The sequence below is a fragment of the Tamandua tetradactyla genome, chromosome 6 (assembly GCF_023851605.1).
Source record: "Tamandua tetradactyla isolate mTamTet1 chromosome 6, mTamTet1.pri, whole genome shotgun sequence".
NCBI classification, from domain to species: domain Eukaryota; kingdom Metazoa; phylum Chordata; class Mammalia; order Pilosa; family Myrmecophagidae; genus Tamandua; species Tamandua tetradactyla.
In genome coordinates, this window is record NC_135332.1 from 61,541,051 (window position 1) to 61,563,316 (window position 22,266).

Genomic DNA, 22,266 nt, shown 5'->3' on the forward strand with positions numbered 1-22,266 from the left:
TGGATAAGGGATTGTAGGCCCATATTTCGGGCAAAACAGATAAATGATAGCGAGTCATAAAATGAACATCCCTGTACCCACCATCCAACAGAAGAATAGCTCATAAAAGAAACAAGTGAATCCCTCTATTTGCCCCTCCCCAGTCCCTTCTTTCCTTCTTCAGAGTTCCACTATCTTGAAGTTGGTGTTTATCATCAAGCCTGTTTTCTATTTTTACTACATCTCCATAAATGTCATGTACTCATGTCAGCCTCCAGGGGCCTTCAGAACTTGGAGGGGGTGGTGCACTGAACCAGGTTCCCCGTACTTACCAAGGATCCCCTGTGAGGGGTCAGGGAAGTGGGTCCTGAGGGCCTGGGTGCCAATAGCTGGGAACAGAGAGATAGATTCTTGAGTCTTTCTTTTTTTTTTTTTGAAGATAGAATTCACCTAATGTAAAATGAGCCATTTGAAAGTATATAATTCAGAGCTATTTGGTATACTCACCATGCTATGCAACCATTACCCCTATCTAGTTCCAGAACATTTTCACCACCCCAAAAGGAAACCCCATGCCCATTAAGCAGTCACTTCCCATTTCCTCATCTCCCCCAGCCCTGGCAACTACTAGTCCACTTTCTTTCTATCTCTATGGTTTGCCTTTTCTGGACATTTCATATAAATGGAATCATACAATATGTGATGGTTTGATCTGGCTTCTTTCACTTAAATCATAATGTTTTGAGGCTCATTCATGTTGTAGCATGTATCAATAACTTCATTCCTTTTTAATGGCTGAATAATATTCTATTGCATGGCTGTGCCCTATTTTGTTTATCCATCCATCAGTTGATGAACATTTGGGTTGTTTCTACCTTTTGGCTCTTATGAATAATGCTGCTGTGGACATTCATGTACAGGTTTGTGTGGATGCATCTTTCCATTTCTTTTGGTATATCCTAGGAATGAAATTGCTGGGTCATATGATAACTCTATTTTAACCTTTTGAGGAATACCTTCATTTTTGTATCTGTTCTTCCCAGGGTCAACATCTGAAGAACCAGAAGTACAGAAAGAACAATTAGAGGAGCCTCAGGTGGATGTGGTAGGTCCTGGTTTTCACTGAGACAAATATTCCTCCCCAGTAATAAGCGAATCAAAGGATCAGTTGTAGAGTGGTATATGCGGAATCTCGCTAATCTGTCACTTCTTTCTTCTTACTCTCTCCTGGTAGCCTGCTCACCACAAGCCCAGTTCTTTGAGTTAAGCACAATCATCTGGGCCCCTCACCCTTCAGGAGAGTTAGGGTTTAAGGAAAAAGGTCTCCTAGCTGCCCCCACGCCTCACCTTGGGTTCCTACCCACATGAACTTTGTCAGTTGTGTTGGTTCACATCTGAACAAGTTGAACAAGCTGACAGCTGTTGTCCTAATTGGATGCTAATTTCTCAGACCTTCTCTTTCCTCGTTTCTTTTGGCTTTCTCTTTTGGCTAAGGAATTTATGGAAGGCACTTCAAACTCCTTAAGAAATTGGCACTAGGTGACCCTACACCTTTACTTCTGATCTTACTGCTTCATAGCCTAGGCTTACCAATGGTTACCTGAATTAGAACAATAAATAGAGGGGTGACCTTGAAATTTAGAAGAAGGGAGAGAAAAGTAATAATTATTCATTAAAGAGAAACTGGAAGAGGTAGAAAAGTTAAACAAAGAAAAGAAAAAATTCATGGTATTAATGCCTAGACACATCGAATGTTAAAATGAGGTATGTGTCTTTTTCTTTCTGTGCATAGGTTTGTGAGTCTTTTTTTCCCTATTAAATATGCTTTTATTTTTTTTACAAACATCCTAAAGTAAACATGACAAAATGTTTACAAAGCTGGGGGGGGGGGGGAAGGGGTGCGCCGTATACATACTGCTTTAAGAATTACATTTAAAAGAAAAAATACAAGATCAGCATCTGATAGATCTGATTTCAGACTATAACTAAGAACCTTGACTCTGCCTCTTATTAGCTCTCTAACCTTAGGTGAGTTATTTAACTTCTCTGAGCTTTAGTTGCTTTACATACTTAGTTTATGTTCTGATTCTTGTCTAATAGGTCTTATATGTGACAGTATTTGTGGTTCTGATTCTGCAAGATTTTAAAAAAATACAATTCTAACTGTACCATATAGTACAATTTGGTTTTAAGCTTTTTCATAAAGCATTTTGTCATTCTTCATATTATTATTTACTTTTTGTAAACACCATTTTTAATGGCTGTGTAGGGTTCTATCAGGTGTATGTGCATAAATTATTACTTTAAAAAATCACTATTTTTGGACATTTTTGCCATTTTTATTTTTTGCTGTTATAATAATACTATGATGAATATTATAAAAACAGATTTTGAAATATTTAATATTATTTTCTTAAGTTAGATTCCTATACATGGAATTACTAAACCAAAGGGTAAATAGTTTGGTACATTTTTAACACTTCTGATGCATAATGCCAAGTTGCTTTCCAATGAATTGCGATTTTTACACTCTTACTAACAACTAACCATTTCTAGAACTGGCTGTTACCAATTTAACAACTGTTTTAAAAATTTAAAATAAAGAGTGGGGCAATAAATGGTATTTCTTTGTTATTTTTGTTTGTGTTTCTTTGATTTCAAGTGAAATTGAACATTTTTCATATTTGCATTTTCTCTTTTTTGTAACATGTCTGTTCAAATCCTTTGGTCTGTTTATTTATTGGAGTCTTAGTATTTTTCTTATTGGTTCATCCATGTCTTTATGTAGGATACCTATGTCTCTATGTAGGAGAGATTTCAGATCACTGTCTGCTGCATTGTTTTGACCTGGAAACTTTAAGTAAAAGATATTCCTCCTCATTTTCCAGGAGTACTGAGGGCAGGCTGGGGTAATTTCTCAAGTTCACCAAATTATATCTTACAGTTTCCTTAGTTTATTTAGTAGAGTTCTACAGATTAATTTTTTCTAGCCACCAGTTAGAACTTATCTTCCATGTAATGGATTTGTTCTTTGGTGTTTTCTAGTCTTTCTCTTCCCTCAGTGCTTCCTTATCATTATCTCAGTTGACTTATACATATTTCAGCCAGCCTCCTGAGGGGGATGCAACTTGAAGTTGCTCTTGAACCCTTATGCTTTCTCCAGTTCACCATCTTCCTGCTCCTAGATGCTGGAACTACCCCTAGACATTAGCTCCCTTTAGTTTGTCCTTTGATGTTGTGGGTTGCTTGCTTATGCATTTTTACAACACAGGCATCCATGAAATGTCCTGGGAAGATAATATCCTGTAGTTTTCCTCTACCATCCAATCTTTGTTTTACTTTTAGGGTCAGGGGAATCTTACTGTCTCATTTCTTTGAAAGCTTGAAACCTATCATTCACTCCCTCCTCAGCTTTCTCTCCACCCCTCAGCACCTGTTTGGCTACACCTCTCATTTTTCATGTCCTCCCATGTGATTGTGGATGGGAGAAATGACTCATCCCAGCAGCTGTGGCTGCTGTGGCTCTTTGTTTGCCCTCCCTCTGTAGAAGCCGCTCTTCCTTACCCGAGCTGTGCTGACCGGACTGGCAGATGCCACATGGACGGAGGAGCATGATGCCATTCTGGAACATTTTGTCCGGGACCCTTCGGAGGCCATCCTCACCATCTTCGTCGATCCCTATTGTGGGCTGAAGCTAGATTTGGGCATGCCCATACAGGTGGGTACTACACTTTCCCAGGCTCAGAGGTGGTCCCCCAGGGAGCTGAGGATTCTACTTATTTCCTTGAGTCTTATTTCTTGATACCTCCTTTGTCCGAAACCTATGGAGCCCTCCTGTGTGTCAGGCGCCCTGTGTAGCATCAGGGATTCAGAGAAGGATGAGACGGGGTCTTGTTTTTGTGACTCTCATAGACTAGTGGGGAAGGCACATTTAGATAATTATTTACTATGTACTATGTTGCATGTGCAAAGCTTTATGGGAGTTTTATGGGAGCAACTAATGTAGCCAATGGAATTCTGGGAAGGCTAGGAGGTAGAGGTGGTATCAGAGCTGGGGATGAATTCATCAAAGATTTCATCAAGTCTGGGAAGAGCTATTCAATAAAGAACTCTTTATGTATAAAGAAAAGAGGAGTAATGGGAAATGATGCTGAAAATGTGGCTTGGGGTTAGCTTGTGAAGGGTCTTGTACATTATGCTGAAGAGTTTGGCCTCTATCCCAGGAGGACCGATTGAAGACTCTTATGCATTCGATAAGAGATAATTTCAATGATGTCAGGATACATTAGAGAAACCAAAGATAGGGAGTCAGTTAAGAGACAGTTGTAGAGTAAAATGTTAAGGGTGAAATCTGGGTGGTGGTTGTACAGGTGATTCACGTAAAATTTTATTAACTTTTCTGTATGTTTGAAACTTTTTGAAATAAAATGTTGGAAAATAAAACGCTGTTGCCTTGCTCTTGTTGGCAGAACATATACGAAAGTTGGGATGAGAATGAAGACTAGCATGGGTGCAGTGGCACAATTTACAAAGTATCCTCCCTTAAACAAAAGCAAAAACAGGCTGTTGCATTTTCTGTATAGTGGCAACATTCTGCTACCAAACATAATGAAAAAAATATTTCATTCACAAATGGAGCAAAAATTTGCAAAAAAAAAAAAAAAGGATTTAGTTGAAAGGAAACAACTTTATTGCAGGCGAGGAAAGAAGATTTGAATAAATGGTGAGCCATATCCTGTTTCTGGGGGATTTTAATATACAAATTATTTCATGTAGAAATATGAATCATTTTAATGTGCCTCTACTCAAAGTGCCCTTGTGTAAAGCATTAAAAAACTATATCCAGAAAAATGCATGAAAATAACAAAGATAACGATTAAGAAGGAAAGTAATGGAGGAGGTCTTTCAGTGTGAAAATCTTTTATTAAAATACAGTCGTTAAAATGGAGTGGTACTAGGGCAGAAGTATACATCTAAGGAACAAAATAGAAAGTACAGAAACATACATTGGCATTTTCTATTTTAAAAAAACTGGCATTTTTAAATTAATGGGAAAGGATAGATTGTTCAATAAATAGGATGGGGGAACATGGAAAACAAAGTCTTTTAATAGAAAAAAAACTATTTAGCATACTGAAAAATATTGTAAATAGATTCCCAGCTTTATCTTTCTGGGCTCCTATGACCACTGAAACTTCCTTAAAGAATTATTAACTTTGAATACCTGATAAAATGAGCAGAAAGTAAAAACCAGCAAAACAAAACAAAAACCAAACAAGTCCAATAGTAAACAAGGAAAGAAGCATAATTGAATCTAGTGAGTTTTAAAAGTGGATGACCAATGAAATGCCTATGCATTAAATTAAGGAAACTCTTACCCAGAAGAGTGATACCCAGCCAGATGGAACGAATCATGTATAGAGCACTTTAAAAAATCTTAGAAGAGAGGAAAAAGCCCAGGTATCGTAACAGATTTGTATACTGCCTTGACTTAGCCTTATCCATTGGCCCACCCCTCCATGCAAGTCTCTTGGGCTAGAGAAGAATGAATAAAACATAACATACCCCACCCTTTCACTTTAACTTCAAGGGAAAACAAACTGGTCTCTCACATTGGGACATCAAGAAGTCACCCATGCTACATCCAAACAAAAAGAACGAATTCACAAAGTTGCCCAAGCATGAGCAAAATGAAAAGAAATTGCATGGCAATTGCAAGCATAGTAAGTACATCAAGGGAAAAAGGAACAAAGCGGGTAAGAGAGAAAAGCTTAAGTGAAAGAACAGAAGGAAATTCTTCACAAATAGCATCATGTTATAGTGCAACTTAATAAAACCCAATTTTCTAAGAATCTTGAAGATGAAATGATGAGACATGAGAATGAAGTAAAAGGGAGATTGCGGATTTAAGGACACAAATAAAGCAGCATGTTACAAAACAAATAGAAACAGCAAGGGATCAAACAGCTGTGGCTGAAAATCTCATCATTGACATAGAGGAAAGACTTGGGGTAACCACGGTGTATGCAGAAGAAACAAAGCCAAAGACTGACACAATTAGAAGCTAAAAGATAAGACAGACATAGATGATCTAGTATAAAGTAGAGTACCAGTTTAAAGCAGAATATGCATTAAAAGATAATATACAAATGATTTTCCTGAAATGAAACAGGAACTGAATCTTAGAACCGAGAAAACACACTGTATTCCAGTAAAATATGTTATACAATGTTTACCATCAATACACGTCATAATCAAGCAACTGAAACTTAAGGAAATTGTTTAGGAGCATTACCTATGTGATAGTCCTGATAAGAATATTTAACTTGACTCTAATACTAAGGAAACAATCAGACAAATCCAAGTTGTTGGACATCTTGGAAAACAACTGGCTTGGATTTTTAGAAATATCAATGCCATGAAAGAAAAAGACAAAAAAGTTGGGAGGGCTCAGATGCTTGTACATCAATATTCATAGCAACATCAGTTGTGATTGCCAAAAGGTTGGAACAACTCAAATGTCCATCAACAGATGATAAGCAAAATGTGGAATATCCCTACAATGGAATATTATTTAGCCATAAAACGGAATGAAGTTCTGATACATGCTACCACGTGGATGAGCCTTGAAAACATGTGGAGTGAAATAAGTTAGACAGAAAAGGCCACATATTGTATGATCTCACTTCCATGAAATACCTGGAAGAGACAAATTCATAGAGACATAAAGTAAATCAGAGGTTATCAGGTGCTGAGGGGAGAAGAGAATGGGGAGTTATAGCTTAATGGGGACAGAGTTTTGTTTGAGGTGATGAAAAAGTTTTGGTAATGGATGGTGGTGATTCCAACATTGGGGATGTAATTAACACCACTGAATTGTACACTTAAAAGTGATTAAAATGACCAATTTTATGTTTCGTATATGTTACACCAATTTTTAAAAAGCTGGAGAACTGTTCTAAATTAAAGGAAACTTAGGACATATGACCAGGCTTGAGCCTGAATAGGATCCCAGATGGGGAAGAAAACATCTATGAAGGACATTATTTGTATAATTAGGGAGGTTTGGATGTAGACTGTATATTATGTCAAGTACTGATCAAGTTAAATTTTCTGAGTGTGTGGTAGTTATAATGTGATTGTGTTGGAAAACATCCTTGTTGTTAGGAGTCATATGCTGAAGTATTTAAGGGTGCAAACATTATAGAATGAGAAAGAGGAAGTAAATGTGGCAAAATGTTAACAATTTGTGAATCTGGATGGAGGGTTGTTCCATTGTATTTTTCTTGCAACTTTGCTATGAGTTTGAACTTTTTCAAAATAAAATTTTTGGAAAAAAATTCTTAAGGTTCTCGTTAGAAAAAAGCAGGTTGCCTACAAAGGGGAAACAGCAGGCTGGCCTCAGTCTTCTCTGAATACTTAGTGCCGGATGGCCATACCTACAAAATTCTCCAGGAAAGCCCAGGTGATTACTCCCAGGCAACAAATAACGCGGCGATTTTTTATCTTGAAAGAAGATGAAGACAAAAATAACACTCAACACACAACTGAAATCAAGTCAAACGAAATGAAATCAAAGAACTCAGGAATGGATAATCTATGAACATTCATTTTAAAAGTTCATTTTTAAAAAATAATTATTTTATAATTTTATTAAAATTAAATAATTTTAATATTTTTATTTAAAATTTATTAAATAATGCTGTGACTCATAGTTAGGCTATAGCATGTGAATGTTACAAATCTGGAAAATATGAAAATAATACTATAACAAAAATCAGGAAGTGGTGGGGAAATGTGAAGGAGTGTGAGAATCCTACTATCCTTGTCTTTCAAAGGAGTGAATCAATAGACTTTAAAATGGAAAAATGGGAAGAAAGCTGACCTCTTAACATTTTTCATGAGTTATTTTATAACCTTAGAAAGGGATCATTTAGGAAGAAATATCTGTTAAACACACACAAAGACAAAAACAAAAACAAAAAAACTCACCCTAAATAAAATTGAACGTTATGTGAAAAACTGGGGAAAAGTATAAGTGATCAAAATGGCAAACATTGAACATCTGTCTCTTACTTCCAGTCCTTTTTCTTTCTGCTTTCCCTAAAGCTGTTGTGTTTTATTCATTACATCATTTTCACTCCATGCATCCATGCATCCATCCATGCATGCATGCATTCATCCATCCATTCATCTATCATCCATCCAACCATCCAACATTTATTGAGCATCTACTATATGCCAGACACTATGCTTGGTTCTGGAGCCATGTTGGATGAAATATACAGTCCCTACCCTCAAGGCACGCTCTCAGCATTTTCCCCCTACATCTCCGGATATGGAATCTATTACGTTCCTGAAAAGAACAGGAAGGACCTTGTGGTATTCATATTTACAGAATGATCAAGCTCCATTTCCTTAGGAAGATGTGGAAGAATTCAACTCCCACCTGAGCCAGTCTTTCCTAACTGGAGCTTCATATTTCTTTGGATATCAGGCTGGGCCTGGAGACTGAACTCTGATCTACTGTCTTTCACACAGACCCAGAACCAGATTGTCTACTTCATCCGCCAAGCACCAGTTCCTATCACTCCAGAGAACTTTGAGGCAACAGTGCAGTTTGGCACAGTGCGGGGTGCCTACATCCCAGCCCTGCTTCGGCTGCTCAGCGGTGTCTTTGCCCCTCAGGTCTTTACAAACACCACCTGGCCTGAGAGCATTCGAAATCATTTCGCTTCTCATCTGCACAGGTTCTTGGCCTGTCTGACAGGTGAGCGGGAGGGTTTGAGTGTCTGGTTTCTCCTTAATGTCTCAACAACAGGAGAGCCAGTGGGGCAGGTGGGAGACATATCTCAAGTGGTGGTATTGCCTGACAGATCAGGTACTCAATAAATATTTGTTGAATGAGCGGAAGAGAGTACAGAATCTGCCCTCTAATCCAGATAAATTTCTGCTGTGGAATTTTTGGCTAGACCTCCTTGAATTTAGAGTTGGAAATTTCAAAGAGCCTCTGTGGAGTAAGGGAAATGTAGTTAGTATGGGGGCACTAGACGGAATTGCATGGATCATGGCAGAGTGTTGAGTCCGATATATATCTTTGACCTTATTCTATGACAATTTCTTGTTCTGCTTCCATGAGATGTCCCTCTTGCTTTCTGTCATTTCACCTCTTAATATATAAAAAAAAGTATCTGTCATAGTTTCTCTTGCCTGCTCTTTGGAAATACATATACTTCTTGGGCCCCCAATCACCAACCATAATTGGGACTGGGCTGCCCAATACTCATCCCCCTTCTGTGAACACCCATGTTCCTTTCCTTTCCGAAGACACTCGGTACAAACTGGAGGGGCATACGGTTCTTTACATCCCCACGGAGGCCATGAACATGAAGCCAGAGGTGGTGGTCAAGGACAAAGAGCTGGTGCAGCGCCTCGAGAGTGAGTGGCTGGCCTTGCCAGTGTCCATCTGGGATCCCAAGGTGGAGAAAAGGGGGTAACCTGGATGATGAGAAAAGAGTTGGGTTAGGATTATGTGGGAGGAGGGCAGGACCAGCCTGGGGAGCAGAGTAAAGGAACGCAGGGTGTTTTGTTCTCTTCCCCCTCAGCCTCCATGATCCACTGGACCCGGCAGATCAAGGAGGTGCTCAGTGCCCAGGAGACTGTGGAGACAGGAGAAAATTTAGGTCCTTTAGAGGAGATTGAGTTCTGGCGTAATCGCTGCATGGACCTGTCTGGCATTAGTAAACAGCTGGTGAAGGGGGGAGTGAAGCATATTGAGGCCATCCTGCACCTTTCCAAGTCATCCTATTTGGTGCCCTTTATGAAACTGGCTCAGCAGATCCAGGTTTGTGAGTAGGTCATAGGGAGGCTTAGCGGAGGGTGGGCAATGGCTGGGAGAACATAGGGGGCTAAGAAGAGGGAACCAGGGTCACCAACAGCACAGATTGAGCCACTACAGTATTTGGATTTATACGTGTGGAAGGTATGAAAGTAGTAGAATACAAGGTCCCTAAGGAGCTTCCAGTTTAGTTAGAGAGAGAGATAGACATCCAGGTCATCAACAAATACATGTTGAGTATCCTCTGTGACCCCAACCCTTACAACCCAGCTAAAAAGATAGACGTAACACAGACTAGGAATATTTAGGTAGTATGGAGTCGAAGGTAGACCCATGTAGTTCAGTCAAGAAAATTACAACCCCCCCCACCAACTTTTGTATAAATTTGATATGGTATGACAAGCTGATCATGTTAGTCCTGGGAATACACAGAAGATAAAAGTGGTCTGTGGATTACAGAGATAGAAACCCTAGTGAAGAAAGTGAAAATCTGAGCTAGGTGTTAAGGAAATTGAGCCACAGATAGATGGAGAAGTCTAACACCTGGTGCGAACAGGGCAGTGAGGAAGAGGGGCTGAAAACTATGAGGGTAAATGGCGGTGATGTTATCAACAGCTATCAGGTGCCCACTTTGCACACAGTTCTGAATTCAACTGGAGAAAATAGATGAATAGACATAAAACCTGAACTTGTGTGTGTGGGGGGAGTTCTCAGTCTGCTAGGGGAGACAGGATTCACACCTGAGAAAAGACATTCAAAACCCTTTAATAGAAACCGCAAATGAATACAAAGTTGATATGTGCAAACTCTGGTCTTATGGGGGAGCTTCCTAGGAAAGGCAAGTCAGGATGGGGTTCAAGATGGCTGAAAAGCATGAGCTTTGAGCCAATTCTTCCCAGGAAATCAACTCCTGGCTTTCTTTCCTCCAGGATGGCTCTCGTCAAGCACAGTCGAACCTGACCTTTTTGTCCATCCTGAAGGAGCCTTACCAGGAACTGGCTTCCATGAGGCCTAAGGACATCTCTAATAAGCTCCCTAAGTTGATCAGTCTCATCCGCATCATCTGGGTCAACTCCCCCCACTACAATACTCGGGAGAGACTGACCGCTCTCTTCCGAAAGGTGCGTGTGGGCCCAGGACAAGACCGAGGGTTTTGAAAGGGTGGCCACTTTAACAGGCCTCAGATTTTCTGAAGAAGGTGGAAGATCTGGAGTGGAAAGGTGAGGATTGCCCTCCCAGTCAGACAAAGGTTTCCATCTGCATCATCAGCTTTAGAGATGCTCAGAGTGGGTGCCTGTGCTGGACTTTTTGTATCCAGAGGGAAAGAGCTTAGGCAGGTAGAGGGGCTTTGAGAAGAACTGATAGGAAGTAGGAGGGAGGCAGGCAGGACAGATTCCCAGGCTGAGGTGCAGAGAAGAAGATCCTCTTTTTCTCATCTCTGAAGATGGAAAGTGAAATGGGGAGAGGTAGCTGTAGGAAGGAATATTGGATCTTGAGGAGCAGAGCCTGGTGCATTTCACTGGGCAGAACAGGGCCAAGGAGTGGGAGAAAAGGCACAGCTAAGAGCTTCCTGGGCATGCAGCTGCAGAGCTGGGTGGGCAGAGGCCGAACGAGGGGCCACCCAGTGGCAGGAGGTGGGGGTAGAACCCAGAGGTGGAGGACCGGGAAGGCAGAGACCTGAGTCACAGCCAGGGAGCGTCAGAGAAGGGATTGGGTGTAATTAAGGATGCAGTTGAAGCTGCTGGGACCCACTTCTGCAGATGAGCAATGAGATCATCCGCTTATGCTGTCACGCCGTTTCCCTGGACCGAGTCTTTGAAGGCTATGTGACTTCCAGCAAGGAGGACCTACAAGGCTGCATTTCCTGTTGCCAAGCTTGGAAAGATCACTACCTCCGGGCTGTGCAGATGCATACCCAGTACGCTGTGTCCCTGCTAGAACCCCCTGTAGGAACCCCTTGCCACTCCTAGAGAGGGTCCCATCCGACTCCTTTCAGGTGAACTCTTTTTTGTTTTTAAACCTATGGACTATGTGTTTTTCTAGATCTAGGAGTTTCTATATCCGGTTAAGTTCTCTCCCTGGACACAGATATTCTAACTCCTAGCCCTAGTTTCTCCTTACTGGAATGACCTTTTCTTTCTGATACCAGGAATCCTTCCTGGTGTTTTCCTATATCTTGGCCCCAAAGCTGACAATTTCATTATGAATAAACCTTCTCCTAGAATTTTGAAGCTATGTCTTGCCAGTGGTTCTTTTCACCTTGAGCTTCTTCCTGCTGGGTTCAGGAAGATTGTTTCTTGAGATTTCATTTTCCAAGGTCCTCCCTGAACCCAGGACACACGGTTCTAGCTCTGCATAGACAGATGATTCTCAGTGTTCCTGCTTTTTGATTCAATTGATCTCTCTCCTAACACAGGTTCTCCAGTCGGGGCTGGGTCCTAGACCAGACCAGCATATTTGCTCAAGTTGATGCCTTTGTTCAACGCTGCAAGGACCTTATTGAGGTGGGAAGACTGCCAGGGATAGAGAATCAAAGCCAACAGCAGATCCTCTAGAATTCCCATCTAAGGAGCCAGGGGAGAGAGGCAGAGACAATCATTTAGGGCCAATTATAGGACCTGCCACTTTGGCTCCTTTTGCAGAACCCCTACCCCTATTTTTCTAGAGTTCTGCCTGTCATCATTGGCATAATGTCTCATATTTCTTTCTGTAGCCAGAATTTATCCCAGTAACCTCATGCATCCCTAGTTTTTAGAAACTTAAACCTGAACCAAAGAGCTCCAGACTTCCAATTTCAGAAGGGAAAACTGGAACCCTTACGCTGACTTCTTTTTTTAGGTATGTGACTGTCAGTACCACTTTGCCCGCTGGGAAGATGGCAAGCAAGGTCCCCTTCCTTGCTTCTTTGGCGCCCAGGGCCCACAGATCACACGGAACTTGCTAGAAATTGAGGATATCTTTCATAAAAATCTGCATATGCTGCGGGCCGTTCGCGGCGGCATCCTGGACGTCAAGAACACTTCGTGGCACGAAGATTACAATAGGTGAGGAAGCCCAGGCTGAAGCCAGGATGGAGCAGGGGAGCGAGATCCAGGGAAATGGGAAGGCGACAACTGGCGAGAGTATACCAAGTTCAGCGCAGGCACAGACAGAACCCAGTACGAGGAGGGGCTGGAGAGAGCGGAAGAGGGGGAGGGGGCTGTGTGAGGGTTCTAGAGTCACTTTCAGGGTTCAAGTCCTGGTTCTACCAGGCACTAAATATGTGACGCTGGGCAATTGACTTATCCAGTTGACGCCTATAAAATGAGCTTAGTAATAGAACTTGTCTCATAGTGTGGTCTTAAAAATTGCATGAATGCATAAAAAAGCACCGAGTCCAGTGCGGAGCAGGTGACCCACATGTGCTCATGCCTCTCTAACGGTACAGGTTCCGGGCCGGAATCAAGGACCTGGAGGTGATGACTCAGAACTTGATCACCTCAGCCTTCGAGTTCGTTCGCGATGTGGAGCACGGTGTCCTGCTGCTGGATACCTTCCACAGGCTTGCATCCCGTGAGGTGCCAGCTCTCCCCCTGGGTCTCTCTCTCTCTCTCTCTTTTTTTTTTTTGATGCATGGTTCGGGATTCGAACCTGGGTCTCCCGCAAGTAAGGCAAGCATTCTACCACTGAACCACCCGTGCGCTCTCCCCCTGGTTCTGTTTTGCCTTCCTTCAGTTCCTCCCAAATCCTTCCAGAAGACCATACTACCTGCTTCCGTGCTCTTTCCCCATACTCCAAATTGCCAGTGCCGCTTTTCGTCCTCTGCTCCCCAGAGCTTGGGGATCACTCCCGAGGGTGACTCCCGAGTAGGGATGTAGACCTCCAAAGATGAGTAGCTGGAGGGAGCCTGCAACCCCTGGGCATGTCTTCAACTTCGTCCTCTTCTCCCCCAGGCTATAAAGCGAACATATGACAAGAAGGCTGTGGAACTCTACATGTTGTTCAATGGCGAACTGGCCCTGGTGAACCGTGAGGTAAACAAGAAGTGGCTCTGCCTGGAGCCCTACCTGGCCCAGCATTCCGGACATGCGCACTGGATGCGGATCCTCCGGCGCCGCCTCGATAGACTCATGAATGTAAGTCCTGGCGGCTGGCAAAATTTGTCCTCAGTGAGACCGGAGGGGGTTGCGAGCTGTTGCGCTGCCTGCTGGGAGGGGCCGCATCCAGAGAGTACCCCTCCAGAGTTTTAATTACCAGAGACTGAAGTCGCAGCAGGGCAGTGGCAGATTCATGAGGCAGGTCACGGTTTTGGATCTGCAGAGCTCGTAGCACAGGGGTCAGCCTAAGAATTCCGTGTCAGGGTGACGGAGAGGAGGAATAGAGCCAGCATCTGGGAAGCGGGGTCCGCAGAAGAGCGCTACAAACCTCATGGTCAGAGACCTGGACATGGGAAGCCCTTTTTAGGTTTGGTCTCCTTGGAGGAATAGTCAAAAAATAAAAGCGAAAAACAGAAAAATAAATATTGTTAAACTTTTGGGGTATGTAGGCTAAAGCTCGTGCGATACTAACCTCCTATCTAATTGGTGCTGGGAGAGAATAACTCGGCCTTGCGGGTAACTGGAGGCTTCTTAAGAATGGGCAGGGTGGGGCAAGGAAGTGCTGATAGTAGTTCTCACCACAGTACCTCTTATATCTTTCACCTCCTGTAATTTCTTTGCTTCTCACAACTTCTTTCTTGAGCTGAACCTTTATGCTTCTCTTTCTTCACTTTGACTCCCTTTCTCATTGTGGGTTTTTTTTTCTTGTTGTTGTTTGTTTTTAAACACACCTCTCAACTTTCTCTTTGGCTCCGCCTTTCCCATAGGTCATCAGAATAATCTCCATGGCAAGTCTTAGCCACCTGGGATGTGGTCCCGGGGAGGTGGGGAGCTTGGAGAAATGTGGGAAGCAGGCTCTACCCGTCTGTTATTATTATTATTTTTTGCCCAGTGCCTCTCTGGTGCTCATTTCCTGCCCCACATTGGCACTGGAGAGGAAAGCGTGCACACCTATCAGCAGATGGTTCAGGCCATTGATGAGCTGGTTCGAAAAACCTTCCATGAGTGGACAGCAACGCTGGACAAGGACTGCATTCGGCGACTGGATACCCCGCTGCTGCGAGTCAGCCAGGAGAAAGCAGGCATGCTGGATGTCAACTTTGACAAGTACAGGATCTTACCTGACTCCTTTCCCATCTACCTGTTGTGTCTTTGGCGTCATTCCCCTTCCCCAATTCTCCCAAGAGTTTTGCTTTCATATCTTCGTCCCTCTCTCCTTCTCTCTAATTTTTTCTTATGCTGTCATACCTTTGCTATTACATCTTAATTTTATCATTTATCTTAAAAAAACAAAAAAACTGATTTGTAAAACATCCACTAATGTACTAAACCAGTGATTTAGTTATTCTGCCACTAGATGGCCATAATGGCTCAGCTAAATCACCCAAACCCTGGACCATGATGGGGGAGGTGGGAAGGGAGCTTTCCTGAGATCTAATAGGGTTGCTGGATCATGCCCTCTTATATAGCTTTATAATGATGACTTTTTCATACTACAGTTATTTAAAATGCAGTTATCCATTGCATTTTTATATATAACGAGTGTCTTTCATGTTAGTTACTGAGAAAGACACAGGAAATTTAGAAAATGATCCAATCCCTGCCCTCAAGTTGGTTAGGCTCTAAGTTAGGCATCAGCAGTTCTACTCTGGAGCAGTGATTCCATTCCACATAAACTACAGAAGAGAACATAAAGAAGGAACTATGTAGGACATCTGTCTGCAGCAATTACAAACTTTCTGGTGACATTTTTTTCCTAATCAGGAGGAAATAGCTTTCTGCTTGATCGGTCCTGGTTCCCTCTTGTCTTCAGCTTTGCCCTGTGATAAGAGTTGTTGCTCATGCTTCTAGGTTGTTACTGCTGGCCTTGGCTCCAACGCATAAAATGTCCATATCGTGGGAGGAGATTGTAGACAGCTTTGCCAAGGAAGGCTTGTTCAGAGAGTGGGTCCCTGAAACTGCAGGGTGGGCCTGTCTTGGGCAGCGAAAAGCAGATGGCGGATTATGGTTGAGGTAGGAAGCAAAAGAAGCAAGATGGAGAAGTGGCATTGAATGTGAGGCCTTAGTGAGAAAGAAACACAGGTTAGAAGCCTCACAGATCAGGAAGCAGTTGAGAAGTGTGAAGAAGGCAAGGGTAGGAGGCTCCAGCTAAGGCTTTGACTTAAATTGGGGACCAGCTTCGTCAGCATTTGTGGCTTTGAGGGGTATGATGTGAAGGAGCCAAACAGGAAAACAAAAAAATTGCCTCATAAAACTTAATGGACACGGTATTTTGAAAGCATATTTAGCAATGTGATATAACAGTTCTGATTTTTAAATATCTTTTTAAAAAGGAGTAATATATACACATGGACAAAATTAAAAAGTTACAAAAAGGTAGAGAATGAAAAGTAAGTCTTCCTTTCTGTCCGCTGGTGACCCAGTTTCTCTGTGAAGAAATAGCCAGTGTTGTCGGCTTCTTGTGTAACATTCCAGAAATATTCCATGCATCCATAAGCACATGTGTTTATATAAGTATACTTTTAATATAAATAGTACCATACTATATACACTGTTCTGTACACTCAGTGTTTTAAAAATGATTTAGTTTTTTATTATTAAATTATTGATCATTTTAGAAATGCAAGAAAATAGAAGGAAAAAAATTCCCTGAAAAATAGCCACTTTTAATACTTTAAAAAATATATAATTGTGGTAACATATACCACATAAAATTTCCCATTTTAACCACTTTTGAGTGTACAATTCAGGGTGTTAATCACAGAAACAATATTGTGCTCCCATCACAACCATCCATTGTTTGATATATTTCATATATTTTGGGGGAGTTTAAACCATGGGAATTTATTGTCTCACTGTTTTGGAGTATTTGGTATATTTTTAAATCATTCTTTTATTTTTCCCATTCTATATGGTTGCTTTTCTTTTTTTTTTAAATACCAAAAAACACCAAACAAACACAAACATTTGTAACTTTTGATCATTCCATTCTACATATATAATCAGTAATTCAAAATATCATCACATAATTGCATATTCATCATCATGATCATTTCTTGAAACATTTGCATCTATTCAGAAAAACAAAAAGAGAACAGAGAAAAGTTCATACATACCCCCCACCCCTCCCCCTCACCGATCACCAGCATTTTACTCTAAATTTATTTATTTTACATGGGCAGGCACCGGAAATCAACCCTGGGTCCTCTGGTAAGGCAGGCAAGCGTTCTTGCCACTGAGCCACCATGGCCTGCCCTCTAAATTTATTTTAATGGTTGCTTTTCTTAATCTTTTTAATTTTTAAATGACAAAAGTAATATATGCTCAGAATAAAAAGAAAAAAGATCAATGCAGAAGTATATAAGGTATATAAAGGAAGAAGTGAAAATTCAGCACACAGTCCTCTTCCTTAGAGGTAACCATGATTATTATGTAATAAAAAAATATTTATTACATGCTTAAAAGAGGACCACATTATAAATATTGTCTTGCAACTAGATTTTTTTTAAGGTTAGCAATATGAGTGGAATATTTTCTACTCTGTGTGTAGAGAACTGCTTAGTTAGTTTTTACAGTTTATAGTGTTCCGTGGTATGACTGTACCATAATTTAATCGACCGGTCCACTATTGATGGACTAATAACAGTTCAATTTCCAGAAGGTTCTGGACTTGTTACACCTTGTTCCCTTCCTTCTCCCGTAATGTGCTTATCTGAAGTTCAAGCATAGTGTCCAGCTAAGGATAAATGCAGGAGACAACTTTTTTGTCTTCTGTGATCATCTCTTGTCGAGGAACACATTAAAATTTTATCTGCAACACCTTTTGCATAATCTTCATAGTAAACTGTAATGAGGAAACTTTAGACCAGGTATTTATGGCCTGGATTTATCTGAAACCGAGATAAAAACTAGACACTCTTTCCACACAGAAGAGGTAAGCTTGGCCTTTGGCAATTGCTTTCTAGAGAGATGTGTTATGAAATTCACATTTTTGTGGTTTTAAGATGAGACTTCCTCAATCCAACAAATGATGGATAGGTAAGAACATGGTTATTGTGAAGGATTTTTAAAAGTCTGGGCTTATTAAACTAGTGAAGAGATCCCAGCCAGTTTCAGAATTCCAGAATTTCTTAGCACTCCAAGGAAGTGCAGATAACTTTATCAGGCTTCCTTTTGTAGTCACTGTCTGGTCTATCTTGAAATAAGCATACTTTTCCAAGATCCTGGTCATCCCCAGAATCACTGACTCACTCTTAGTTCTGGAAGCCTTCCAGACCCTAATAGCATCTATTTTATCCCATGAGGAATTTTGGAATCTTTATCCTACCTTATATCTCAAATATTTGAACTCTGAAGTCCAAATTGGCTTTTACTAAGTTTTATGGCCAGATCTGCTTCACAGATTTCACTTAACACAAACATATTCCAGATGTTGTTTATACCCTGGCTGTAAAGAGCTGTGTTATCAATATGTGTAGAACAAATTCCTCCATGTAGTGAAATTTCCCTAGAGCAGAATAAGGAATGTTGATGTCTCTTTTTGTTGTTTGCTTGTTTTCAGGGCTTCCCTCTCCTCCTATCTCCCCCAAGCATATGAACTGATCCACTGGATCAGTTCATCCTGGGCTGTCAGCACCAAACTCAACTAGCCTCACTCTCCTGCCTCTACTACTTGACCACTTGTTTGGTGACATATTACAAAAAATCTTTTACCTGCTCCCCCTAAAAAATAAATTCCCTAGACAGATATTTTTTCCAGAAATAATGCTTGTCAATAAAATGACATTTTGCATTCCAAAAATTTTTGACAAACTTCTGGCAAAGACTGAACGTCATTGTGAAAAACAATCTTCTTAAAAATGCTTATTTGGTACAAAATTTATATTTTGACTAGTGCATTTCCTAATATAACTTATGTAGACAGCTTAATTGAACACCATAAGTACATGGGACCTTGAGTAGGACATGAGATTTTGTTGGTTTGTCCAGAGTGATGCCCCGATAAATCCCAGAGTGATTTGAACAGTGAATAAAAAAGTATTTGCAAAGTCCCCTTCAGGGAGTTGTGAGAAAGGGGGGAAAATTCAACTTCCCCAAGTTGAATTCTTGATATTCTCACAGCAGTGTGGACAACCAAAGCTATAGGCTGAACCCCCAATCTTGGGGTTTGTTCATATGAAACTTAACCCTGCAAAGGATAGGTCAAGCTTACTTAAAATTAGGCCTAAGAATCACCCCTAGGAGAACCTCTTTTGTTGCTCAGATGTGGCCTCTCTCTCCAGCCAACACAACAAGCAAACTCACCACCCTCCCGCTGTCTGCATGGGACATGACTCCCAGGGGTGTGGACCTTCCTGGGAACGTGGGACAGAAATCCTGGAGTGAGCTGAGACTCAGCATCAGGGAATTGAGAAAACTTTCTCGACCAAAAGGAGGAAGAGTGAAATGAGACAAGATGAAGTGTCAATGGCTGAGAGCTTCCAAACAGAGTCGAGAGGTTATCCTGGAGGTTATTCTTATGCATTAAATAGTTTTCACCTTATTAGTCAAGATGTAGTGGAGAGGCTGGAGGGAAGTGCCTGAAAATGTAGAGCTGTGTTCCAGTAGCCATATTTCTTGAAGATGATTATATAATGATATAGCATTCACAATGTGACTGTGTGATTGTGAAAACCTTGTGTCTAATACTCCTTTTATCTACCTTATCAACAGATGAGTAAAACATATGGAATAAAGATGAATAATAGGGGGAACAAATGTTAAAATAAATTTAGATTGAAATGCTGGTGATTGATGAGGGGGGGTGGTATGGTATGTATGAATTTTTTTCCTGTTTTCTTTTTATTTCTTTTTCTGAATAGATGCAGATGTTCCAAGAAATGATCATGATGATGAAATGCAACTATGTGATGATATTGTGAACTACTGATTATATATGTAGAACAGAATGATCGAAAGTTACGAATGTTTGTGTTTGTTTGGTGTTTTTTGGTATTTAGAAGAAAATAAAAAAATTAAAATAAAACAAGCGAGCAAACAAAAAACAATTCTGCTTAACATCAGGAAGATATTATCTGAATCCATTCTGTTGAGACCGACAAGTTAACGTGATAATTTGCCTTAAAATTATTTTCTCATCTTGTCAAGATGAGAAAATGAAGGGCCATTTTGAGACAAATGCAAGGCCTCCAGTTTGAAGAATGTATGAAAATATGCTTAGACTGCTAGAAACATCCCTATATGCACATCCCTGCATCCTCCCAATATAGTGATAACACAGTTTCTGGTTAAATCAATGTTCAGTGTTTATCTTGTTATGACTCTCTTTGTATTGTTTACTGTGCTTATAGGTCCTTGCTTGTATAATGTCTTGTTCTTTTTGAAATTAATAATTGCCTCACTGCTTTTGTTAGCTCACTGTTCACTATCATTAATTCTGCCAAACCAACCGAGAAAAACCCTCTGGATAATAATATTTTTCCTCATTACCTGACATATCAGATGTGTTACTGGTTTCATGTTTTTCCTAGAGATACTCCTCCTGTGGTCACTGCCCTGCTCTCATCTGACTTCTTAGTTTCTCGGCCTTCTATGCTGACACCCTGAGATTTCTCTCAGCCTCTACTCTTGTTTCATTCCCTTCTTTCTTTGTCTTTCTCTTTCTTGGTTTATGCCCTTGTTTTGGTGGAGTGCATCCTTTAGCAGCTCACTGAGAAACGGTGTATGGGGATTACATGTTTTTAGTTCTTGCATGATTGACAACATATGTTTTCTGCCCTCCACATATTGGATATTTGCTGGATTTGGAATTGTAAGTCGAAAGTAATTTTCCCTTTTTTGGGCTCTTTTACTTCTGAAGTTTTTATTAAATGTCTGGTAATCCTTGCTCATTCTTTTTATTTTATTTTATTATTATTATTTGCATGGGCAGGTACTGGCAATCAAATCATTCTTTTTTGAGAGAAGCTTGTTTACTTCTATGAATTTTGACAGTTTCAAAAATAGCACTACTTTAGTGGAGATCAAGATTTGAAAAAACAGCATTTTTTCTTCCTCTCTCAAAGCATGTGTCACACGTAAATGGGCACTTGAAAATAATTTTGTTCCTTGGAAGATTTCTGTATAATAAAGAAGATAAAAATATAATTCTTTTCAAAACTTAAAGATTAATTTTCCCCCTATATTGTGAATTCAGTGCTTGCCTCTAGAACAGACAAAAAATATTCTGGAATTTTCACTTTAATATCTTTCCAAATCACATTTCAGTAATATTCAGAATACAAAGTTTTATGTCTCCAGGTTGTGGAGCTTTTTATTCTTTGTGGTTAAAAAGTATAATTTCATAAATAAAAAAGAGATACAAGAAACTGTACAGACTTAAAAAACAGTTCAAGACATTTTTTAATTTCAGGACTTTTTTATTTTTAAAATATTCCATTCCATTCTTCTGGGAATTTTAGTGATTTTATTCTTTGCAATTAGATCACTGATCTGTTTGAAATTCATTTTGGTGGAGTGAGAGGTGCAACTTGAGTTTTTTCCCAGATGGCTAGCTTAATTAACCTCATTTATTTAATTGCTATCTTTATAATATAACAAATTACCAAGTGTATGTATATCTATTTCAGGGCTTGCTATTCTGTTCTTGGACATCTTTCTATTTATTCATGTGCAGAGATCAAACTGTTTTAATTACTGTCCTCATTACTGTCATTTTTTTTTCAGTCTTCCTAGCTATCCTTAGCATTTATTTCCTATAAGAACTTCAGAATCAATTTATTTAGTTCCAAAATTAGTCATGAGCCTATTTTTATAGAAACACATTGGGGTTAAATTTATGGGTTATTTTAAGAACAATGAATATCTTTATGATTGAGAATCTACCTAAGAATAAGATTTTTTTTCTTTTACTTTAAGTCCTATTTTATGTCTATAAATCATTTTCCATATATATATTTATATATAAAATATGCCTTGTTAATTTTTGGCATTTTATTTTTCGTTGTTTTATCATTGGTCTCTTTTCCTCTACCATAATGTCTGACTGGTTACATTGGAAAGCTTTGATTTTTTTTTTTGGTAAGTAAATTTTTTACCCAGCCACAAATAATCTTATTGATTAAAATACTTTTTTTCCCTTTAAAAAACGTTTTTGCTATTAAGCATATCATATGCACAGGAAAGTGCATAAAACTTTGATGTTGTTTGATAAATAATTATAAAATAAACATTCATATCTATCACCCAGGTCAATGAATCACTCATTGTCAGAAGTTCACAACCCCCCTCTTATAATTATTTTTCAGTTGAATTAGTTGTCAGCATTACAAACTTGGGAGATTTTATATAAAAATCCACTTTCTGGATGCTCTT

At 40.0% G+C, this 22,266-nt stretch overlaps 1 protein-coding gene and 1 long non-coding RNA gene across 5 annotated transcripts in view; one reads left to right on the forward strand and one right to left on the reverse strand.

Moving 5' to 3' along the window:
• The window catches only part of DNAH2 (dynein axonemal heavy chain 2), a 108,202-nt gene that overhangs the window by 4,130 nt on the left and 81,806 nt on the right, over nt 1–22,266 (forward strand). For 2 of the 3 annotated variants that reach the window (XM_077165869.1, XM_077165871.1), the window contains exons 3-14: nt 1,023–1,084; nt 3,527–3,697; nt 8,521–8,749; nt 9,307–9,417; nt 9,585–9,823; nt 10,747–10,938; nt 11,578–11,735; nt 12,234–12,321; nt 12,656–12,861; nt 13,245–13,374; nt 13,750–13,932; nt 14,786–15,000. In XM_077165869.1, the coding sequence (XP_077021984.1) occupies nt 1,023–1,084; nt 3,527–3,697; nt 8,521–8,749; nt 9,307–9,417; nt 9,585–9,823; nt 10,747–10,938; nt 11,578–11,735; nt 12,234–12,321; nt 12,656–12,861; nt 13,245–13,374; nt 13,750–13,932; nt 14,786–15,000 (1,984 nt within the window). The remainder of the gene's footprint in view (nt 1–1,022; nt 1,085–3,526; nt 3,698–8,520; nt 8,750–9,306; nt 9,418–9,584; nt 9,824–10,746; nt 10,939–11,577; nt 11,736–12,233; nt 12,322–12,655; nt 12,862–13,244; nt 13,375–13,749; nt 13,933–14,785; nt 15,001–22,266) is intronic. The other variant, XM_077165870.1, reaches the window with a different exon arrangement.
• The window catches only part of LOC143688193 (uncharacterized), a 33,436-nt gene continuing 20,334 nt past the window's right edge, over nt 9,165–22,266 (reverse strand). For both annotated transcript variants that reach the window (XR_013177869.1, XR_013177870.1), the window contains exon 3: nt 9,165–9,477. This is a non-coding gene — a long non-coding RNA (uncharacterized LOC143688193). The remainder of the gene's footprint in view (nt 9,478–22,266) is intronic.